The sequence below is a fragment of the Larimichthys crocea genome, chromosome III (genome assembly GCF_000972845.2).
Source record: "Larimichthys crocea isolate SSNF chromosome III, L_crocea_2.0, whole genome shotgun sequence".
Classification (NCBI taxonomy): Eukaryota; Metazoa; Chordata; class Actinopteri; family Sciaenidae; genus Larimichthys; species Larimichthys crocea.
Genome location: NC_040013.1, coordinates 23,567,314 through 23,590,347, shown reverse-complemented (window position 1 = coordinate 23,590,347; position 23,034 = coordinate 23,567,314). Strand labels below are relative to the sequence as shown.

General features: G+C 40.1%; 1 protein-coding gene across 2 annotated transcripts in view; it reads left to right on the top strand.

The window, feature by feature from the left end:
* nrg3a (neuregulin 3a) overlaps window positions 1–23,034 on the top strand; it is a 315,969-nt gene that overhangs the window by 272,308 nt on the left and 20,627 nt on the right. For both annotated transcript variants that reach the window (XM_027276560.1, XM_027276567.1), the window contains 2 exons: window positions 10,935–10,958; window positions 21,602–21,704. In XM_027276560.1, coding sequence (XP_027132361.1) covers window positions 10,935–10,958; window positions 21,602–21,704 — 127 coding nt within the window. The remainder of the gene's footprint in view (window positions 1–10,934; window positions 10,959–21,601; window positions 21,705–23,034) is intronic.

Below are 23,034 nucleotides of genomic sequence, written 5' to 3'. Positions count from 1 at the left end.
TGATCAAGGATCACTGCTCGGGTTGTGTGACAATATTAAACCACACTTCACTAAGAGTAACACTGGTCCTCTATAGCTGGCGAGATAATAAAAATAACTCCAGCTATCCCCAGATTACCTTTCACTGTCCCCCTCACTCCAGTTTTTCAGCATGTTCGGACCAGATTTTTATTTTGGCCTGTGGAAAGAGTGATTTCTGGCTTCAAACTAACCAAACAACCCAGACAAACCTCTTATTATACCATCATAGAGAAATGGCTCATGGAGAAGTTGAAGGAGTTGGTTCGGGTAGAGTTCAGTTCACTTTCATTTTCTACAAAGATGGTGTTGGTGACAGTGGCAGTTAAAGCGCTTGAATGGACACAAAAAAAAAGGCGTGGAGTTAGAAAATAGTTTGAACTTTATTGATCTGAAGCTAATTTTATTTTGGGATTCTGGGTCGGTATTAAATCAACTTGACAAATATGGATTGCAGTTTTGTTTCCAATTGCAATGACTGAATTCGCCACAGTTCTGATTTATGTCTCTTACCAATGGTTGTTCATAAACCTAGTACCATAAAATCATCCAGGAGATTTATTTTCCAACGCAGCCGGAAGAATCAGACATTACTTCATTATTTACTCCAACCTAAATGACCTTACCTGAACTTTCTGTTGGTGTTGTTTATGCTTTTGGAAGGACGGTTCGTGTCAGGACAATCCTACAGCTTGTCGAGTCGACACTACAACAGACTGTGCAGCTGCGTTGATCTCATTTTTAATTCCACCTACAAATCTTAGATTGTCAACAAGCGGCAGTTGTCCATGAGTCACAACACCAGACCTATTTATTAAATCATAAAAATAAAAAAAAAATCTGAGATGATGAGGCCTGTCACAGCAAACATGATATCAGCTTATCATACAATAAACTGTATGTCATACATACAATGAAGACATGTTGCAGCAACATCTTTTCTGGTCCTTCTGCTTGATTAGATTCTGAACCAAACACATCTCCTGTTACTCCTCCACTACAGATGTGTGGTCAAGCTTACTGTATTTCTAACCATATTGCATTATTGTGCTATTGTATTATAATTATGTCTTTGGCTTCCAATAAAAGTGGTTATCTTGATAGGCCAAGAGATGAGGAAACAATTTGGAAGTCTGATTTGAGCAGCGCTGAGGCAAACTTTCAAATGGAAGTCTTCCAGAAGCAGGTCTCTAAAGGTTTAAACCTCCCTTGCTCCATATGAGTTGCCTCTCAAGTCGGATGAAATAGCTTTACCTTAAAATGTCCCACGTCAAGACTGCTGGAATTGGTTATTTATCTGGCATTTCGAATTTGTCCTGGGTAATGAAATAGCGAGCGAAGGTGGAGGATGGACAGAGGGAGAGAGGGGGAGTGACAGCCTCAAATTGTACTGTCTTAAGTACATGACACGCGCCCTGCCCTGCTGAATCATAGGTTGCCCTCTGTCTGTCAGCGTCCAGCTATCTTTCCACTCTCTCCTCTCTCTTCTATCTCTCTGTCAGTCCATCATGTCCTTCAGGCGCTGCTTACTAAAACTCTCCTTATCACATACCAGAACTACCCAAACTCTCCACCAACATGCCCTGCCTCTCTCTCTCTCTCTCTCTTTTCTCACTCATGCTTCCTTCTTCATTTCATCGCTTTTGGGAACAGTTTACTCTCCTCCACCCTCCCCCACTCTTACTCATTCATCCTCCCAAAGCCTGTCGGCGAGCCACCCTCCTCCTCTCTGTCTCTCTCCATCCTCCTGGTTTCCGAAAAAGCCCCCAGAGGCTTGAGTGATTCACTGGCTGACCTTCCTGTGCTGCATCTAAAGGCTTGCTGGCTCAATTCCTCCTTTACATCTCTGCAACTGTCATCTCATCAGACGTATAGTTCCCCATTGAAATGTGAGGAGGCACACTTTGTGACGCTAATTAAGTCCTAACATTTACTAATCATCATTAGGTGTGTTTTGTTATTGAGATATATCATCACAAAGCTTAGTAAATGCTACATTTTGGCCAAAATAATTATCTCAAAACTCAGTTTTAACTGTTTCTAAGTAAAAAATGTTGTATCTGATGTAAAATTGTAAGATTTTGTGACGTATAATAATGATGAATTACAGAGTAATTAGGATTTACATGGTGACTAATGTGCATTAAATATCATATGAACATAAAATGAATCTCTTTGATAGCTAATTTTTATTACCCTGGAAACTGAGAATAACACGAGAGCAACGTTTGAATGTCCTCACGACTTTGAGTTTTGTTTCTAACGTTGAAAAGTTCATTCACAGAGAGATTGTTTTGTTCGATAATTAGTTAGAATCTGACCTTCTGACCTCCAATCTCAGCTCGGCGACCGCGTCATTCCCTGTATGCCCTGTACACACACAGGTGTTCGGTAGCAGAACATGTTAGACCATGTAGAAACGGTATAAAGGATAGGTGATGGTGTCTGAGTCGGAGCTGAGTGAAAAGATAAACACCGAATTTTGCTGTGACTCTCGAGTTTCATGCCGAAAGAAATCGATTGAGGAAGAAAAAGGCGGATCAGCTTGTTTTGTAACAACGGGCGACTCAATAGTCGAAACCAGATTGCAACAGCACACAGCACAGTGCTTTTTCCAAAGTGGAAATACTTGCTTACTTTAAATCTTATAACTTGGGCTCTTACTCCTTCCACCTGCATTTTTTTTTGTCCGTAGCTGAACACAACAAACTCTCACCTGTTTCGTGGATACTTTTTTTAAAAAGACATTCTGGGAAGAAATTACGGAAAAGTGCAATCTTGAAGTAGATGTTAGACGAGGCACGTTGAGGAAAAGTGGGTACATCAAGAAAGATGAATCACATCAACTCCACAAAATAACTCCAGGAACACACTGCACATCACAAATGGATGATGCATAACAGTAAAAGATATTAAAAGGGTACAAGGAGTTACGGAATGAAAAAGGCGAATATAAAGCCCTCACAAATGTAATGTGTGAGTGCATGTGTAGGTTTTAGCCAAAGGGCCAGAGAGGAAGATGTGTTCCACCCCTGACGATGATTGACGTTTCCTGTAGGCGTTCCCACGGTGACTCAGAAGTTGTCATGGCTATTTATTTCTTTATTTTTCTCCCCCCGCTGAACAGCATGTATTATGAACAGTGGCGTTAACAGATTGAAGTCTAAATGATACTGAATCCCATCTCAGTCCAAAAAGATAAAGCGTTGGCTTTAGCCACCATTTTTTTGACATTTTAAAAATTTGCACATGACTTTTTCCTTCCAGCTTTCATAAACAGTCATATTTGTGAATACACTTCAGGCCCATTTAACTTCAAGCCTCGTGGCTAATGTAAAATTTGTCCTTGTGCAGCATGAAAAGGTTCACTCAGTTCACTCGAGAGTGGGAAAAAAAAAACGATTTCAACCCTCGAACTCCAAACAAAAGCAAAGTCAGTTAAAAGTACCTTTTGCGTCTCGTTTTGTGTCACTTTGCTTTAATGCTGTGCGGCGAGCAGGAAATAATATGAGGGAGGTTACTGTCAAATGGAGGGGAAGACTGCATTTTCTTTAGCTAAAGACAAAAAAATCAGAGCGCCGAGTTATCGTGTGTGTGCATTAGCTGACTGCTAATGGCCTTAACACCCACCTGGCTCAGAGGAATGAATGGACATAATGCACGGATGTGGGTAGTTAAAGGTCGTAATCAGGGATGGAGAGATTTTTAAAACTCCCTCCAATCAGGCGTTTTGATTTTACCTTTTATTTAAAGCTTATAGAGATGTGACATTTTCAGCACGATTTAAGTAAACTGCACTCAAAGATTATTCTACATCTCTTATTTTGATTTTGTTGCATCCATAGATGATCATTTGGCCGTTTTCTTAAACTATAGTTTACCGTTTGTTAAATGAATTAAACCTTATTTGTTGTTGAAGCCTCACTTCATCACATAACGCTTGACAATAGTTCTATAGAAATTCTAGCAGACAACATCAGTTCAATTAAAATTAACATGAGGGTTAAGACAATGGAGAGATTAAGAGAAAGAGATGAATAGAACGATAAATGCACTGCAAAAAGCAAAAGCAACAATAAAACCTTATGTATTTTTTTATTTATTTTTTTGGTTTACAATCCGATGTGTGTTTATGTTGTGTGTTCAGCCAAATTACTTTCACAAAATTGTTGTTGTAACATTGCTGCAGTTATGGTCTATATTATATTTTATGCCTGTCTTGGCACTGAAGGTTAAATTGGTTTGTTATGGCTCCGCAACTTGCTGTTCTGCATCTTGCACTTTTGCTTTGCTACCGGTTATTTTATGTCGCTGCACATGATGTTATTTTATTGCAGGAATAATTGGTTTGATCAGACTCGGGGTTAGTTGCTATATTCCCAGTACAGTTGGCTGGTTTAAGGGGAAAACAAGTGAATCAAAGGAATGCTGAAATAACTCAGATGGCGGGAGTTTATTTTTCCTACATATTATCATCTTGACGGCTTGTTATGTATCTTGTTAATATGGAGATACATTTAGAGTCATGTTTCTGCCCAACTGATTAATGCTAAGTTTAATATTCGCTCTCCTGTCTCTTTAGCTGATCTGTTCCACTTTCTTCACCTGCCAGCCGGTAACTCTTTTCTGTCTGCTGCTTGGTGCTGAGCAGGCGGTTTTACAGTGGGTGGACCAGAATTTGTTTGTTGAAAAACAGCTGTCGGCTGCTGCCTTAAAGCTCGATGAGGAGGAAAGAGGAAATAGTACAGAGAATGTGTCACGAAAAACCAAACCAATCAACTAACGGAGGCTAAAAGGCTTCGTAAAAAACTGCAGAGTTGGTGACAGTTCTCCCTTTCGCATCACAGTTAGAATCATCTTTAAAATGAAAAAGTTGTTTAGCGAAGCTTGAAAGCTTTTTGTCTCATTCCTGTGGCGTTACTTTGAATGAGTCTTAGGTAGTAAAGTGAGCCATAAGTAGTTCATCCTCCCCGGGCCTGTCGCTTCGACCACTTTGATTTATGGATGCAGATCAGACAGCTCAGATGAAAGAGTTTCTGCCAGGTCAGAGGATACAGATACCTTGTTGCCATAGCAACTGCTGCGGGCAAACACACACACACACACACAAAAAAAAAGAGGAATCCAAGGGAGAAAGAACAAATGATGAAGTGATGAAAACTGGTTAGTGAAAGACAGCATTCAAATTCAACAATGAGATCGCTATTCAACAAACAGATTGACATATTTGTGCTCTGCACATGCAGCTTTTAATCTGTCAGAGGGTAGCATGCTACAGGACGCTCCTCTCGGCTTTGGGCAGGCATGTGAAAACTATGTAGGAGTAGTTTGAAAGGCAGCTAAACCACTGTCGGGCTGACTTCTTTTCTTAGCTGCTGTTGTTTTGCACGTCAATGTTTTCTTCTGTTGAAAATTATTTCAAATAAAACCACAATGACAGGTTCAAGTATATTACCCGCAGGGTGCAAAGCTCCAGGCAACAGTTACTGTAGCTTTGTCAGCGTGACGAGATAAATGTTTCACATATGTTGTCTTACTCTCTTACCACATGAAACAACAGTTTTGAGGGGATGTTGGGATTTCATGGCATCTCATTTGACTACTAAATACTTATTCTAATGTACTACACCAAAACAAGTGATGATCCCACTAGATATGCACATGCACCTGCAAAATCTAGTAAACAACAAATATTGTGTAACGCAGAGCAAGAGAGAGCGAAAGTGAGAAATCCAGACTCTCTGTTACGTCACATGATTGTGTGACTTATCCATATTGTATTTCATCAAGGCTGAACAGTGGACAATGCAATGTGATCATTTAGTTTTCCCCCTCGGCTCCTCCAGCGCCGCCATCTGTCAAAATATCAATTTATTTCCGCGCTCTCTAAAGAGTGCTGAGCTCTAATTGGAAATAGCATGTAGCGCGTTCTCTGTTCTGCACACATGGAGAGCGAAGCTATCAGTCAGTCTGAGATGTGAATATGATGCAATCAGTCCCTCATGCCCATCTGTGGAATAATTCATTTTCTATCTGAAAAGAGGGAAGTAAAAGAGATGATTATGTGTGTTTTTGTGCGTCGCGTTGTATTCGGAGGCACACAAACATCATATGTATTAAATAAAAGGGGATTTATATAGGAAAAATGTCTTTATAGGTGCAGCATGCAAAGAAAACACGGAAGTCTATTATGAGTCTATTATGTAAAGCATTGTAAAACCTCTGAGATCAAAAGCTATGAACAAGTGCCCTAAACATATGATGAGAATAATACGTAAGCAAAAAGTTAAACCACATATAAAAATACCAGACAATAATAAAAAATATCTAACGAAAACAAAACTTAAATGCCTACATATTAAAATATATTTAAGCATGAGCTGGGAACTTGTATGCAGGACACAAATAAAAGACAAAAGTACAGTTACTAATATAATATCATGAGGTCGAGCACTAAGCCTTGTGGCACACCATGTGTAATTATTCATCCTAATCAAACATAAGAGTAGCAACAGAGGCTGACATGTTCTGATTGATGGTTTTAGGTGTGAATTTGTTCAAGGCAGCCTCACAACTGTCGTTGTTGAGTATTTCACAATCAACTGTGTTGATGACAGTGGTTTGCTCAGTATTCATGTTGAAACACAGCAACAAAGCCAACCAGCCGGCCGCAGCCTTTATGAAAGAGAGACAAACCTACCATAGTCATGTTTCAGTCATGTACTTTTTTTTTGGCCTTTTATGCCTTTAATGATAGGACAGTTGAAGACAGACAGGAAGCAGAGAGAGGGGGAGTGACAGTAAATTAGCCGTCCGATGCGGGATTCGAACCGGGGCCAGCTGCAACGTGGACTGTAGCCTCCACACACGGGGCGGCCGCTTAACCCACTACGCTACCGAACGCCCCGAATGAAATGTACTTTAACATGTGGATGAATTTCATGTCTGTTTCCTCATGGTTAGAATTGAACTTAGCCAATTGTCTTACATGATTTTGTTAGATTAAACAGGTGATTTAGATATGCCCCAAATTTAATTAATGACTGAATAAAGCACATAAGGGCTACTGTTTAGTTTTATGATGCCTTATGTTACGCCACCAACGCTAATTTCAAAATAGGCCTATATTCCTGGCAAAATATGATACATAGGGTAGCGTTTTCATATCTGTAAATCAGCAGGGTGTTTGTCCCAGTGGAGGTCAGCTAATCTGTCTTCCACTGTGAGGCTCACTCCAGAGGTGGAAATAGGCAGGAAGCACACACACACACACACATGCATACTGATATACACACACCGATATTCAACCTATCCCCATGTGTGGGTCCACAGGGAGGGGAAATAGGGCGACACAATACAGACTCCCTGCCACCCACACCTGCCTCCACCTCAGGCTGCAGACACACAAACACGCACACACAGACACACTGGGGAGTATCTACTTTCACATAAAATGCTGCATTGGTTCCCTTAGTTTTTTCATCTTGTATGCTGTGTGGTTTATTTGCCAAGAATATTGCAAATGTGAGAAGGATTAGACATTTCAAAAGGCTTTATGGTCTATTTATGTCAAGTTCAATGTCCACAAACAGCAGAAATATGCAGTAGTTTCAACAAGCACCGGACTGGAATAAATTAGACACATGATTATACTCTGCATTTTATCAGCATATTTAGCAATTTAAAACATCTTCTTTAATGGCTAATTAAAACAGGCCAATGCTTTGGTTGTATTTAAATAAGAAATATAATATCAGCAATGTAAACACATGAAATGAGCCCTTCTATTCAGTACAGAGTGTTTCTATTTTATCCAACTGTACCTGGCTTATAAAATATGATGCATAACAGATGGAACCAGTCAACATCATTTAAAGTCGATTAAATTAACCTCATTATCTCCTGCAACGGCATCAAAATGCTGCTTATACGTGAACTCATAACTTGTTATTCCATCCTGCTTCAGAGTAACACAAATATGAGCATGTTGCTCTTGATTGCATCTTCTTTGCAGTGGTTTTCACAAACTAATTCAATGCAAGAATCTTCTACATGTCTTGTGCATCATGTTACACTGATTTGCCCACAATTCAGCCCCAGCATATTTGGTTGCTTTGGAAACTGGGTTTAAGTTCTGTAGGAATGTAGATTTGTACTTAAGTAAAGGATCTGAATACTTCTTCCACCACAGCTGAAAGTGAAACCTTTACTCTGGGAGGAAATATACGCTGTGAGTCCAGTCCTATACCCAGCAAGAAATTTCATGCTCGATTACAAATCCAGATCATCCCTGCTGGTGTAAAGTCTGTCACCTTGTAACGTCGCCTTGTATTGTGGCCTTAAAATCCCCTTCTATGTCACTCACCTCAACATCATTACTGTATTTCTCTCCACATTATTTCAGAGTCAGAAATCTACCTTCCTCGCTGTGTGCCTCCCTTGGGTAAAACCTTTCTGATGGGAAAACAATATCCTGTTTTGTGAAAGCGTTTCTCACAGTTTTTGGAGAGTTCCTAGCCTGTTTTGGATCTGTTATCTGCCAGCCCATATAATGACTCAAAGGCCATCAGTTCCCACAGAGCATATTTAACATATGACACTTTGTGGGGCCTTCCATCTAAAGTGGTTTACAGTGGCAGGAGTGCATACATCTTGAGTATGGGTGGCCCCAATGGGAACTGAAGCTCATATCCTGACAGTGCTGGTGCTGATATATGCTCTACCCACCAAGCTACACAGAAAATGAAATCCCTAACCTTGGCAGCTTTAGTGCTAGGCTCTACTCATTGAGCTCCATGGGAAATTGAGTTTCTAACCCTGGCAGTAGCAGCGCTTATAGATCTGCACAAAGGACTGCAAAACTGCAGAATTTCGTAGGACAGATCACACTGTTATTTTCTTTTGGTTCTGTGGAGGTCAATGGATTTACAAAGTCCAAAAATATAGATGCATGTACGTGGCCGTTGAGAATTTTAAGTAAAAGTGTCGCCTAAATGGCAAACAAAGATGAATGGTGGTCATTTCGTTTGTGCACAACACAGCGACATTTTGCAAAAGTCAAGTTTTATACCTTGTTTGAAATCCACATTTTTCCATGCTTCCTACAATATTACAATAAATGTATAGTTTTTTGACAGATTCCAAAACTAAATGGTATCCTTACGTCTCATATTTAAAGTTTTGTTTTAGTATCTGTTGGGGAAAAAATTGCCAATATAATAAAAACTCAACAGTACAAACTTCTTCCCGAGCTTACAATCAAATATTATTAAAGTTTTTTGTTTTCAGGCATTGACTGTAATTTAGAAAAGTCTTCAGTATTTAATGTACATCTCAATTTTCTTATTTTTCATACAAATAAGTACACGTCTATATATTTTTTGTAGTATTTTTTTATTAAATAGATTGGTCTTGATTTTGTTGTTTTGCTGCATCAATCATTTTAATGTATGAATTCTAAGTCTCAGTCTTTGGATTTAGCCTAAAGCTGTACATTTAGCAGGCTTTCTTTGAGGCTTATAGTCAAACTGACAAATATACTGTACCTGAACACAGACTTTTCGAAAAAAGCTTTAATGTGGGAGTAGCGGTTATCTTGTTCATCTTCTCATGTCCCACATCACAGACATTTTTGAAGGGAGAAATGAAGAAGGGAGAGCAGAGAGGTCTTCGGGTCATTGCTAAAGTGAAAAATGATCCGCTTACATCCGTGCTAACATTGCCCGAAAAGATTGAGAGCAGATTGGACAGAGCTTTTCGCATTAGAAAGACCAGCTCACCCACTCTAAGATGTTAGGGCAGGTCCACTCAGGAGATAAAGTCACCGTCAGTGTAGTGAAAACCAGTGGTGGCACCACAGAAAGCACTTTCTCTCGATTCTTTTTAGTGAATTGGATATTCCCAGTGCTTTAAAGCCCAGGGAATGTCTGTAATCTTCACAGCTGATTTAATTAAACTAAACTTGTTTGCTGTTTGTTGTGCTATTTGATTCAGTCAAGCCTACTGTTTTTATTTTTTTTAGAGATTAACTAATAGTCAGAAATTCCACTTCACTTCACTACTTTAAGGGTTACAAATTCTCCTTTATATACTCAGCAGGAAAAAGTCAGCACAGATGTATTTGTAGCTTCAGCGTCACAATGTGAGTCATGCATGATGAACCAAAATGACCTCTGACCTCTGGATTCACTCATGTTTCACACAGCTGTGTAGGCGTCCACTGTGTTCACCTTTTTGCGTTTGAGTGCGTACTCTCATGCACATGAAAATCACCGACCCTTATGGCAGCCGTCACGTTGCATTGTGGGTAATGTAGGCACCAGCTATTGGCAAGAAAAAAAAAGACGTAGAATTAAAAAAAGCTCTTATTTTGATAGTGTTTACAATGTTATAGTGCAGTGCCACATCAATGTAGTACTCTTTTACGTACTTTGATATTCACTGAAGTGTTATTGTTATTAAGAATCATTCAGCTGGATTGTGCTTTGTTCAGATTTTGCAGTGGTTTCAAAGCTACAACAACCTCACAAGTGTCATCAGATCTTGACTCAAATGTTCCCAATTCTTGATTTGGGCATCAACCTTTTGAAAAAAATCTCAGAGTGAGAAACTAATTTAGATGAATTGATGAAGGTTCTAGGTTAAGATAAAGATAAAGGTCTATTATCATCATGGAGGGTCCTCACAAGCACGTGAGGTCGTGTATCATTTCTTGTAACGTTAGCAGCATGTGCGTTCTGACTCAACGTGACAGCGGATAAAACACAGATCCAGCAGCTGACATGAAAGAAGTCAGTGATGATCTCGCTATGCGCTCTGACACAATGCTAACGTACACTATTTTAACAATGACTTCATTTTCTCTCCCTCTCTCCCCCCGTCCCTCCTTCTCTCCTCCCTGCTGCCTGAAACAACAGATCACCTGGGCATCGAGTTTATGGGTAAGGAAGCTCTTCTTGTCTTACATCTGCATGAGTCACATCAACACATGGCTTCATATTGGATCAACATTGTACTATGTAATTGCTTAATTAACCCAGGTACTTTTCAAGCAGAGAGGAATGAACATACCAGAACACCTGCTTATCTATATGAAGTGATGAAGAGATGGAGTGAATCAGTCCTCTCAAATGATGAGACGCCCCTGAGTGCATCCTCTGTGCGTCCTCTGCTAGTCTCATTGTCTTATTAGTCATCGTAAAACAACGTGCGGGAGGAGGAAAACATTTGATTATTCTCTATTAAATATGATCTGGAGCCATGTTTGCTGACGTTGAGCCCTTCAAAGACACTTTATTTCCTATATTCTGGTGATTTTAAAGAATGAATATAGCACATTAATAAGTACACTGCACAGCATTCACAGAATTGTTTGCCCTCCTGGAGTGATTCTTTCACTCTTTCATTTTCGTTCATTCACTTCATTTTATTGCATTTTGTTTTTAACCCTGCCTGTAGAGAGTCTCTTGCACAACACAGCATCTGCAGCATGCCCACAGTAGAGTGCGCCCAGCATAATATATCGAATCCCACTCCATCCCACATACATAACAGGTCACATCAGTGTCTCATGTATTTTACATTTCCCATATATAAACACTGTACAGCGCCAGGAACAGGTTGTGATAATGGAAATTCAACTATATATACTGTGTTTATACAAATCAGGAGAAACAACAACCAGGAGAGGGCAATAATAGAGTCTCCAGGGCAAATATGTCTGAAACTAAACAACTGAAAAATCCAAATAACTGACTGTACAGTGCCTTTAAGATTACTATACTCAATCCTTGAGCCACTGCACAAGTAGAGCTCTGGTACTAGCATGCAACACAGAAACACGACCAGCGTTTATTTCATAATTCCTTTAAATTATACTTTAGTTTATTCAGCTCAAGTTCTAGTCTGATTGGCACTGTGTGGTGTGTTGCTAGTATTTCATCAGAAAATTGCCACACTGTAAGACAACACACAACACAGCTCAGAAAACATTTTAACCAAGAGAACGTCTCACTCTCAGACAAACATCTTATCTTTATGCTCATAGCTCACTGGTGCATGTCATCTCTGCTTTACCTTACTTCTGCTATCTTATTCTACTCTCTAAAAACCGGGGAGGCGCTGTTGTCGTTCTCCTCTCTCCAGCGCCACCACTGCCCTCTGCTGAACTAAAACAGTGAGTGCAGATGGGGGAAAATTAGATAAAGATAAGCTCCCCTTGAGTACTGGCTATTTTGTTGTTGTGAAAGCTGAAGTGAAGATGAATGGTATCTGTATAAATGTGCATATTCACAGCCATCAACCCTTCTCTGCGCACATGCTGTACAGCGTCTCTTTGAAACATCAGCCAGTTTTCTTTATCTCTCTCTCTGTTCTCCCTACATATATGTATTTACTTTCTGCTCCATCTCTATCTTTATGCTCTCTTTCTCGCTCCTGCCCTCCCTCTCTTTCTTTCTCTCACAATTGCTTATGAAGTGTCCCTTCAGAATACCAATGTGCTGCAGTCTCCTTGGAAACAGTGAGAACAGAGAGGCAGGCAGGGTACAGTGAGGGAGTTTTTATGATGTTGGCACTGTTACCAAATGCGTTCCTCATTAAGACGTGCGTGTATGTGTGTGTGCACATGCATGGCGCATGTTCAAAAGTGTGTGTTTTTTAGTTTTTGTTTAGGCGAGTTAGATGAGATTCGCCCAATGATTGTGTGTTTCCCATGCACGTGCCTCGCGAGGCTGCACAGGGTGTATGCCAGCGGCTCCTCCTCGTCGTTGCCAAGCTCCCCTCTCTCCTGTTCTTGGCTCTCCTCGCAGCTTCTGTGTCGGGTATCACAGCTCAGGAACGCTAGTTAAAAACATGGAGGCTTGTTGTAGAACTAGAACCCCTCACTCTCTAAGTTGTTTATAATTTGGGACCTTTCCACACAGACAGGTTTAGTAAAGCATCCATTGCTTTATCCGAAAAATCGCCTTGCATTCTCAAAGTGAAATTTCACAGGAACAAGAAGTGCCACACTTCTTTTTTTTTCTTCTTCTTCTTCTTCTTCTTTCTGCTGCAAGGCCACTGCATTTGCAGTGAAACGAACAAAAGCTTTCCCAGGGAAACTTGCTGAGGCTATGCAAACTTGGCAGTGACAGATGATCTATTCCACAGGACTATCTTGCAGGTTTTTCTTCCATTTATATTCACTGTGAGGTTTTATGCCTCAGCAACATTGTTCAGCCTGCCACATTTACTTTGCCTAGCTAACGTCTCTAGTCCTGCCAATGTCTTTCCCAGCATTGTGTTAAGCGGTGCATGGATAGATAAGCACCTCCCACACTCAACCCTGGCTTGTCAATGTCGGTGGCTTTGGAAGCTGTTTCTCCTGAGAAAGAAGAAAGTATAAGGCTTACACACCGAATCACTGAAACTTCACTGTTACAGATTCCTGTTATTAGTTCACTTAAATGAATACATACTGCGAAAAGAGCTACACGTGGGGAAGATACGTAGTGTGGGTTATGGGAATCATCTACATTTCTTCCTGTAAGCTGTTTATTGCATCTGATGCCATGTCATTATCTGGAAGAATCCTTGTCATCCACAGATTGATATTATGTCTGTCGGACACAGTTATTCCGAGAAACTGGCTAGAGGAGAATCCGGAGTAATCCCAACTAATCCCTCTTTAATGAAAACATACAGGAACATTAAATCATAGTAAAAGCCAACAAAACCAAAATCTTAACACTTAACAAGAGAAAGAGGAGGTGTGTGTTGTAAAGTCCACTGTCCACACCTGAAGGCTACTCAGCTAGTAAGCAATCGACTGGTAAATGAGCCACTGGTGGTGCATGACTAAATCTGCTATTACAGCTAAGCACGACTTCAGTGCTCTGTCTAAACCAATGCAGTGCTCCATTTCTTTTGTAAACGGGGCTTTTAAAGTATAGTTCTGCTTCATGAGAACTTATTTCTTTATTTTTGATAGCTTGGGCTTATACCTAGTGGTGGTAATAATATTAGTTGCTGATATCTGGGAACAATGTTGATGAAAAGACATCAGATTTGGCAAGAAACATGACAATCAGTCAATGTTTTAACAGACTGGCCCACTTTGACCCTTTGTTCTCGCTGTAGTTGTGTGCTTACACTTTTAACTTCGAATAAAGTGTTTCAGATAATCTGGATAAAGCTTCTCATCGGATCATCTGACTGCTCATGTTTCCTACTCTGTTACTGTGTTCCCACATCTTAGCAATATGTATCATTAGCATGTTGGCCACATTAACACAAGTGAGCTTTATTTAATTAATTATAGATACATTAATACTTGATTATGCTGAGGATATATTGCCCAATGCCAGCTGGGATCAGCTTCATCCCCTCTGCTACCCTCATGAGGATAAGCAGTCGCAGGAAATGGATAGAAATTGATGTATTAATAACATGTCACAAAATGGAGCTCTGAATATGGTTAATCGGTTAATAATCTAATGCAACCCAGCACATACAAAGTTCTTAATGTTCAGTTTTGGGTGACATTTTCAGAAAACTAAATAAAAAACTGAATTATAATTTAAATTAAAGTTTATTAAAATTATATTCAGTGTTTCCTCCTTTGCCGTCATAAATCACTTATATGAGGGCTCAGAATATTAGTCACATCTCTGAATATAACGGCATTCAGTGCATTATTTTGTTTAATGAACGCCTTTACGACATTGTCAACAAACATCATAAACGTAGAGTTTATGGCAGAATTGTGTATAAGATTGCAATAGACTCTAATCACATGGTAGTTATTCCACAGACATCCCATAGCCTTATGCATGATTTATAGAGAATGAACTGCTCCCCTCCAACAGAGTCAGTTTCTGAGGTTAAAATTAGAAAAGAAGCGTCTGAAGGTTGAGATCTCTCCATATCGGACACCACCCACCCAAGACTTAATGAAACAGAGAATATATTCAAGAATTCTTGGATCCGGCTTTCCTCTTTATACATTTTTTATACCGCTTGGCAAAAAAGGGGAGACATTTTCACTGTATCTAGTCAGTCACTCATGTGGACATCAATATTTCCTTTCCATCAGAGATCACTGAGCTCTGACTGGAAGATGTTCCACCTGGTTGTAAATCAATGTTGGAGCAAAGTGTTACAGACAGCTATTTTAAAGGGTGGGATAGATTTTAAGTCATGTTGATTTTCTATTTCCATCCGAGGGTTTAAGGTGTAGGAGCTGGGCTTTACATACAGTACATCTTGACAGCAGTGATAGGAGTTAGTGACATTTATGTCATGCAGTTGTCCACTAGGAGTGTAGGCTAAGTAGAAAAAGTTTTCATTCCGCTCTTGTCTTTGACAAGGCCTTGAATGCATTGTGTCTTCAGAACATTAGGTCAAATACGAGAAAAGAAGATAAGTAGAGAAGAGAGACAGAGAGACAGGAGTGAAGCAGCAATGACAGCATCACTGTTCTCCTGTGGATCTTTTGTGTGAGGTTTGAATTCCTCAAGGTTCAGCTTTGTTTTTCGAATAAAGGGGTACTTCTGCCACCGGAAACATAAAATGCAGAACTTTCTGTGGATACAGAATAGAAGAACAAGTGAATGACAGCAGAGTTCAGGTTTCAAGATCTTGAATACCAATTTTGATTTTTTTTTTTCAAACCTAAAAGAAGAGTTTAACTTTTCTTTTGGTTTTAGTTTTGAAACCAGTCGGTTGCTGAATATAAAACGTATCTTGGGCCATTCATTTTTGTAAAGCTAGCTTTGCAAGCCACAGCAGGGGCAGCAGATTTTTAAGATATTTCCACAGCTGCACCACCATCTTAAAAGTCAAGTTGCATTATTTATAAAGCACAACCCAACAAACTTTCATGGCAAGGCTAAAAATCTGAAGTGTAAGGACACATGTCACAGATACAGGCCAAAAACTACAAAATAAATATGGCCTTTGAAGCTTCAGTTGTCAGGGCAGTCCTGTTATTACAGTCTACTAGCCAGGCGTATCAAGCAAAGGCTTTTGTTTCAACCTAGACCACAGCCAACAGCTTTAGTTCAGACTACCTCATTTGACCAGAAACCCTGAGGAGAGTCAAGAGGTTAAAAGGTGTGATGCACAAGATGTGGCAGACAAACAAACTGTATTTTAAAATCAATTTGATCCCATGCTGGAAGCTAGTAAAGTAGTCAGCACCACCTAACACCAACAAACAATGATAGTCTCAGAAGGGAATGAAGGTGTGGATAACATCTATCAGACCGTGAAGCAAGAGAGAATATGTAAGAAGGAGAAGAAAAGATAGAAAGAGAATCACCAGCTGAAACAATGGTCCCCGCTCTCCTAAATATAGTCAGTATGTAAATGGCCGAATAAAGCCATCCGAGTAATAGAGGAAAGGACCGTGACCAGCCAAGAGAGCATGCTTATTCTAGCACAGCAGACCTTCATAAATAAAGGTTTTATCCTCCATCAGCGGTCTGTGTGGGGCATGAAAAGTCGAATGCTCAGGAGGATCCATTCCCTCCCTCCTCTGTGCTCTGTCCTCTTACTCTAATACTTGTTATGTCTTTCCGTTTCTTCATCCATCCCTGTCAATCTCAGCTCTTCTCAGCACATGTTATACAGAGCAGAGCTGGTATCTGACCCACGCAATGGCCCCCCCCTAAAGCTGGGTATTTTCAAGTCCAGTTGTGGCACAGTTTGACCTGTAATAGGAGAGATTTTGCTGACGACATGCAGTTTACTTACATGACACATCCTTGAAAACACACTGAAAGTTTCATTGAAATGATTGCTAAGTTTTTGATTAAATGAACATGTGATTAGCAGTACTCATGGAAATGAAGTCCACTACTTTATTACTCATCTGTGAGTTTTTATTTTCAAGCAGCAGTGAGCTGTGGCTCAGTTTAATGATATTTGATCTGTCTGGCGGCTGCATATCCGTACAGAAACTAAGACCTCATTGATCTGAAATAACATTATGCTTAGCTGTGATTAAGGTTCTAACTATAGTTCATATGTTACCGTGATTGTTTGTGCAGCAGTCAGCCAAAACTGACCTTTTACCATCATTCATCCGGATTCTGCCACTCTGTCAACCTTGAACCGATTCCAAAGCGCTGCCACAAAACATTAAGTTTTACTGCCCTCAAACCAGAAGCCACCGCTCAATTTATAATTGTACAAATGCAACACAATTTAATAAACCTTAACCTAATATCTGCAACAGACCCTGACAGTGTCAGTGACTGCCAGCAGTCTGACTCGTCCATATGGCCAAAACATTCGATAATGACTCACAAAACCTGGCACTGCCTGTGACTTAAAATCAGGACATCACACGTCCTAATATTGCCTAGATGGAACAGGAAACTTATTTTGAAAGAGATTTTGATAACTTTAGTAGAAAATAATCTGATAATGATGGAGCACTCACGTGTCCTCTGTTTCTGTTTATGTGTCATGAACCCTCACCATGCAGACTAAGCTTTCTCATCAGAGTCAGCGTGTCTCTCAAAATGCCACCTCAGCCTGTCCCCAGACTTTACTCACCTCTGTAGTGAGTACATGTGTCTGCGCTGTCACCAACAGTTTGACTGTGCTGTTATTGTTTTGGCTTGTTCAGTAAAGTAGATCCTGAGAAGATGGCCACTCGTGAGGCCTGTAGGTCATCCTGTGTAACCTCCAGTGTTGTAGTCAAGACTATATCTGTCGAGTTTAAGTTATATTTGGACGCATTATTAACAGCGTGGCCTCTGATTGATTTCAGATGGCTTATTAGAGCAGCCAGGCATCATTCGAACCCAACGGAGGTCCAGTAATGATCCACATCTTTTGCTGATGTTCAGATTAGCCGGGAAGTGGAAGATTCAGTACAGCCAACGCGGTGGCGACCAGCGCCACATATTTTCAGCTTCGGAAACTTGAGTGACGTCACTCATGTGCTGTCCTTTCTTTATACCCTCATTGGTCAAGACTAACTAGAATATTCGGAAAGATCAAGTCCAAGACAAAACATATCTCAAGTCAGGACTAAACAAGTACTACAGCAGTGATGACTTGGTTATTGTTTTTTAGTTCTTTGAGCAAAATCTAATCAAATGCAACCAAAAATGTCTCCAAGTTGCTTCTTTACTTGAAATTTGGTTGGACCTGTTTGACATGTATGTATGAATGGAGCTTTATTAATGATATTTGGATGGACATGTTGAATATTCAGCCTTTGTGTTGTATTTACTTCAGCACGTACTATTCTTTGTGTCTATAATATCAAGATATATGTCATAATACTTAAAGCAACAAAGGCTAAAAGCTTTGTTCTTTGTTGGATAATAGGTAAGCGCATTTCACCGCTTCACTACATCACTTATTGATTTCTACCCATCCAACCTGTATAGAAACATGGCTGCTGTTAACACATTCTGAATGTATATGATTACACACGTACAAAAAGGTCAGAGCGGCAGCTCTGCAGCGCTGCTGCTACCACCTTTAGTGTAAAATATTAATCATATTTTTCTTTAATGTTGCTGCAAATAAGCAACCAGAGGGGCTGTACGGGGCAGAACACTGAGTTTTGAAGTGAAAATAAATAGAAGACGTGACCTCGCGGCCCCACAGATGGAACATGAACACGCTTTTCCTCTCCCGAGTCGTATGATTTATTCACATCAAGGGGAGTGTGTGTTTGTGCATACCGTCGGTGTGTCCAAATAAGGACGTGGGAGGGTTGGAGGAAAGGTCGAAGTACTTTTTGACCTTGGCCACATACTGTATGATAGGCCTCACACCAAGCGTGCTGCATGCATACAGTATAGTAACATTTAAGCTTGACTCTGGGTGATACCCTGAACTTTTTTTTCCACACTAACTACAAAAAAAGTGTCAGTAAAATCTGTGTTTGTGGGTGTGTAAGTATAGTGTGGCAGACAGGACAAGATGTTGTCACAAGTTAGAGTTTCAATTTTCAATCCCCGTCCTTGTCTTCCATCTAAATCCCCAGCATCATCTTTACTTTTTTTTATTTTTAATCTGTTTCCATCACTTTTTGTTTACAGTGTCAGAGCGACATCTTTTCCACCTCAGCCAACCATAAAAAGACTTTTGTTGAGTGTTTTTTTTTTTTTTTTTCATTTTCTGGCACAGATGAAAAACCTTCTGTATCTGCTCCTCTCCTCCTCCAACACTTCCTTCTATCACCTTTCCAATCGTTTAATTACCCTCCAGAACCAAACTTATTAGCATCATTATCAGCGGACTGCATCGTTCGTCAATGTCTTCCAGAACTGCTACAAATCTGAACTCTGGTTAAGGTTTTGTAAGGTTTAGAAAGATTGTGGTTTGGGTTTAAATACCTGCTTTATTAAGGTCATGGTTAAAAGAAATATTGACTGTCAGGAGGAAACAAATATCAAAAAGCAGTCTCCTGTATCAAGAAGCCTTGAGTATGTAGCTTCAAGGCGTTTGCTGAAGCAACTGATGCTGTCATTTTTCTCGGGGCGACAGTCTCCTCTGATACACGGAGTCATTACCAGCGCTGATACTGTTATCAAACAAACAGGGCGACAGCCAGACATGACAAATCCGCATCAGGTGCTCCTTCTCTGTCGCCGTGACGTTGAAATTATTAGAAAATTACAAAAAGCCTCCTCCTCCTTTACAGGAACTCAAATTTTTACGCTTTTATTTGCCACTCATCCTGCGGAAAGAAAAAAAAACTTGTATAATTTGACAAAATACTCTCAACTCAAACTCTGCTTTCTTGCTTTTCCCAGAGCTTTTGACAGTTTTCGTCAGCGGAGGTTGTTTGCTCACACTTTATGTCCCGATGGCAACTGAGAGATGCTGTTCAAAGCCCTTGGAGAAGCTAGTAAATGGATCTGGATGAGGGTTAAGATTATTCTGTCAAATTACTATGTAAGCTGAAAGAAACAGATGTAAATTGTGCCTTTTGAAGCTCTGGAGAGAGCTCGGCTAACATTTGAAAAATGAAGGGAGGACTGAGTGAAAATGTTTTTGAGGCTCAGTCCTTGCACATTCTGCTTATTCAGACTCTTGCAAGTCTGAAAACATTATGGAAGTGCAACGTTAAATGGCTGGAGGACACCTTTAAGGAGTGATCAGTTTGAGATATATAGTAATAAAAGTAATAAAATGTATGTGCATACACCGGAATTCATTGCAACTAATCTGTATCAGGACAGAAAAAAAGAGAGATCAGTGCATCTCTGCCTCCTTGTCTGATTCCTCATATCTTCCCTCATCCCTCTCTCTCTTCTCTACTCTGCATGTCTGTCTCAACCTCAGCGTGCTCCCGTAGGACAGCCCCCAGCTCCCTCTAATGATATAATCATAGCCAATGAGCCAATGTGATGACTCAGGCTGATTAAACATCAAAACAACAGCGCAAACATAACTTACACATAGATGGAGGGAGACAAATAGAGACACAGGAGACAGAAAAAGATGCACTGGCAATGGACTAATAGACTGTATGACACGCCACATGTCTGATAGGTGATGCAGCATCTGTGCGGGCTTCAGTAGCTTTATATGCTTGTGCTGACAGATCCCTGGTTTGAAAAATCTGGATGTGGTCATGAATTAGTAACACTCTACCTCATTGCCTGCTGTCAGGATGCCCTTGAGCAAGACGCAGTGGTTGCAGATGCGCCGCTCTATAGCTGAGAAGGTTGTGGTTGTGTGAATTTCTGCGCTTACTCACTGAGGGCGGCGGCGGCGGCTGTAACTGAACTTTATCCTTTTTGTACTAAAGTGGCCATTCAAACTCAACCGCAGTAGAAATTTGTCTCAATCACCTCAATGTAAAACCCCAACACCTTGTGTCATCTTCATGCTTTTCCAAGGTCTGAGCCTCGCTAAATAAAACCTGATTGATCGCCTATTAATGTACCCGAAGGCAACTATGATTTACTTGTTCGTAGCAAACAGGACAGCTTCCATTTTTCTCCACTAATGGCGTCCGTCCATGCCATAACTCTTTGTGTCTCCATGTGTTCAAGCTCCATTTCATGTGGCATCCATTTCAAAAGCAGTCTATTGTGCCATTATATCGATGTGGTAGAGCTGATAAAATGGGCTGTGTGGTAACTAAGAATAGCAGGCGTTGCTGGAGGATTGTAAATATGTTGTGTTGGTGTATTGTAAATGTGTTTCGAGTTGTTGTTTTATTTCAGTTTTGTTTCGTTTATTTATGGTAAAAGTAATTACAGGAAAGACACCTCAAGAGATCTGTTGTGTGATGAGTTGTAATGGCTGTTTGGGTACGACAAAACAGTAATATTAGAGATTAAAAATGGGTAAGTGCAAACCTCAAGACCATGTTTAATTCTGCGTTATGGTGAGATTACTGTATAGTATTAATTCAGAAGCTCTGCAAATATTGACTTGGGGTTTTGCGCAGATATACACACTCATAAAGACTCACTAAACATATTTCTCTTCCCTTCTTCCGTTCTCATACACACATGCTGACAGATGTAAGTGACCCGTGACATTATTCCCAAACAGTGTGTTGCTCAGACATTAATGCAGCTCCTTCCTCTGTTTTTTTTTTTTGTTTGTTTCCCTACAGAGAGCAAAGAGGTGTACAAGAGACAGGTGCTGTCAATCACATCCATCGCCATGGCGATCAGCCTCCTGGGAACCCTGTGCATGGCCCTCTACTGCCGCAACAAGTGAGAGGACAAACACACAGAAACATGCGTGCATATATACAGTACTGTAGATACACATCAAACCCACAGTGTTTTCATGTAGATTTATTTAAATGAACTGTTTGAAATGCTGCTCGTTTGATAGTAACTGGCCTTCATTCCTATTGATGAATGACAACATTTGGTTGAATTGCTGAGGGGTTTGTGGTGACATTGCCACAACAAAGTCAATCAGACAATCCTATCGGTTTTAAACAAACACAGTAAGTTTTTATCCAAACATCTTGCAACAACGTTTTCTGGCAGATGAGAAATTACTACTGACGTGTCACTTGCGGCTTTATCTCCAAATAAGTTTTAATGTTATGGTTTGTTCACATCTTCTTTTGTCTTTTGTTCGTTACTGTGTTTTCACATTCCAGTGACTTTGGTAATTAGATATCAGTTATCATGATCAGTACAAATGAACACCAAAACTACAGAAATAAGTTGTAATACACCAGAATTATCCCTGTGCAAAAACAATATTAAAAAAGCAACTATAAAATTCAATCACTGCAAAAATAAAAGATACTAAACATGTTTCAGAATTATGCAGGAGATCAGGATCTGTTTCTTGAATCATGTTCCCTGTAGCGCTGACCTTCATGGATATGAAAAGGGCTCAGGTTATGTTGTCACAGACAGGACTGGTTTGGAAGGTTGAATTAAGGTAAAGGAAAAACAGCAAAGCACACACACACACAGAAACACACACACACACACACATACAAAGTTCAAGGACTGTAATTGGGCGTTTTCACACAACTCTTAGATTCATTCCATTTTTCCAGCCATGCACAAATGTGACATATGAAATTTTCTCATGAATATATTGTCAGGTAAATTAGCTGAGGTGACATGTAATTTCATCCAAACCATCAGTTTTCTTGCTTCCATTTGAACTGAAAGTTACTCCAATGATTTTTAAACTTTCAAACTTACTTTGGCGATAATATTTATGGGCAGAAGTCCTAAAGTAAGCAAAATGTTAAAGTATTTGGTAATAAGCCCGGTTGGGTGTGGGCAGATGAAATGCCCAAGGAGACATTTTGTTAATTTAGTGAAGGCCGATAAAACATGTTGAGGCATCAAACATCTTGAACGAAATCCCAGACTGGGTATTTGCAACAATTTGTAAATCTCATTATGTGCACACACATATTCATAGCCCATTATAACCCAAAGGTCAGCTCATGTGGCTCCTGTACTGTCTCCCTCTCCTTCCTGCCCCTCTCTCTCTCCATATCTGCATATTTCTGCAGTGCATGCCCTGTGTGTGCAAATTAATTGCCATATAAATGGTTCACAC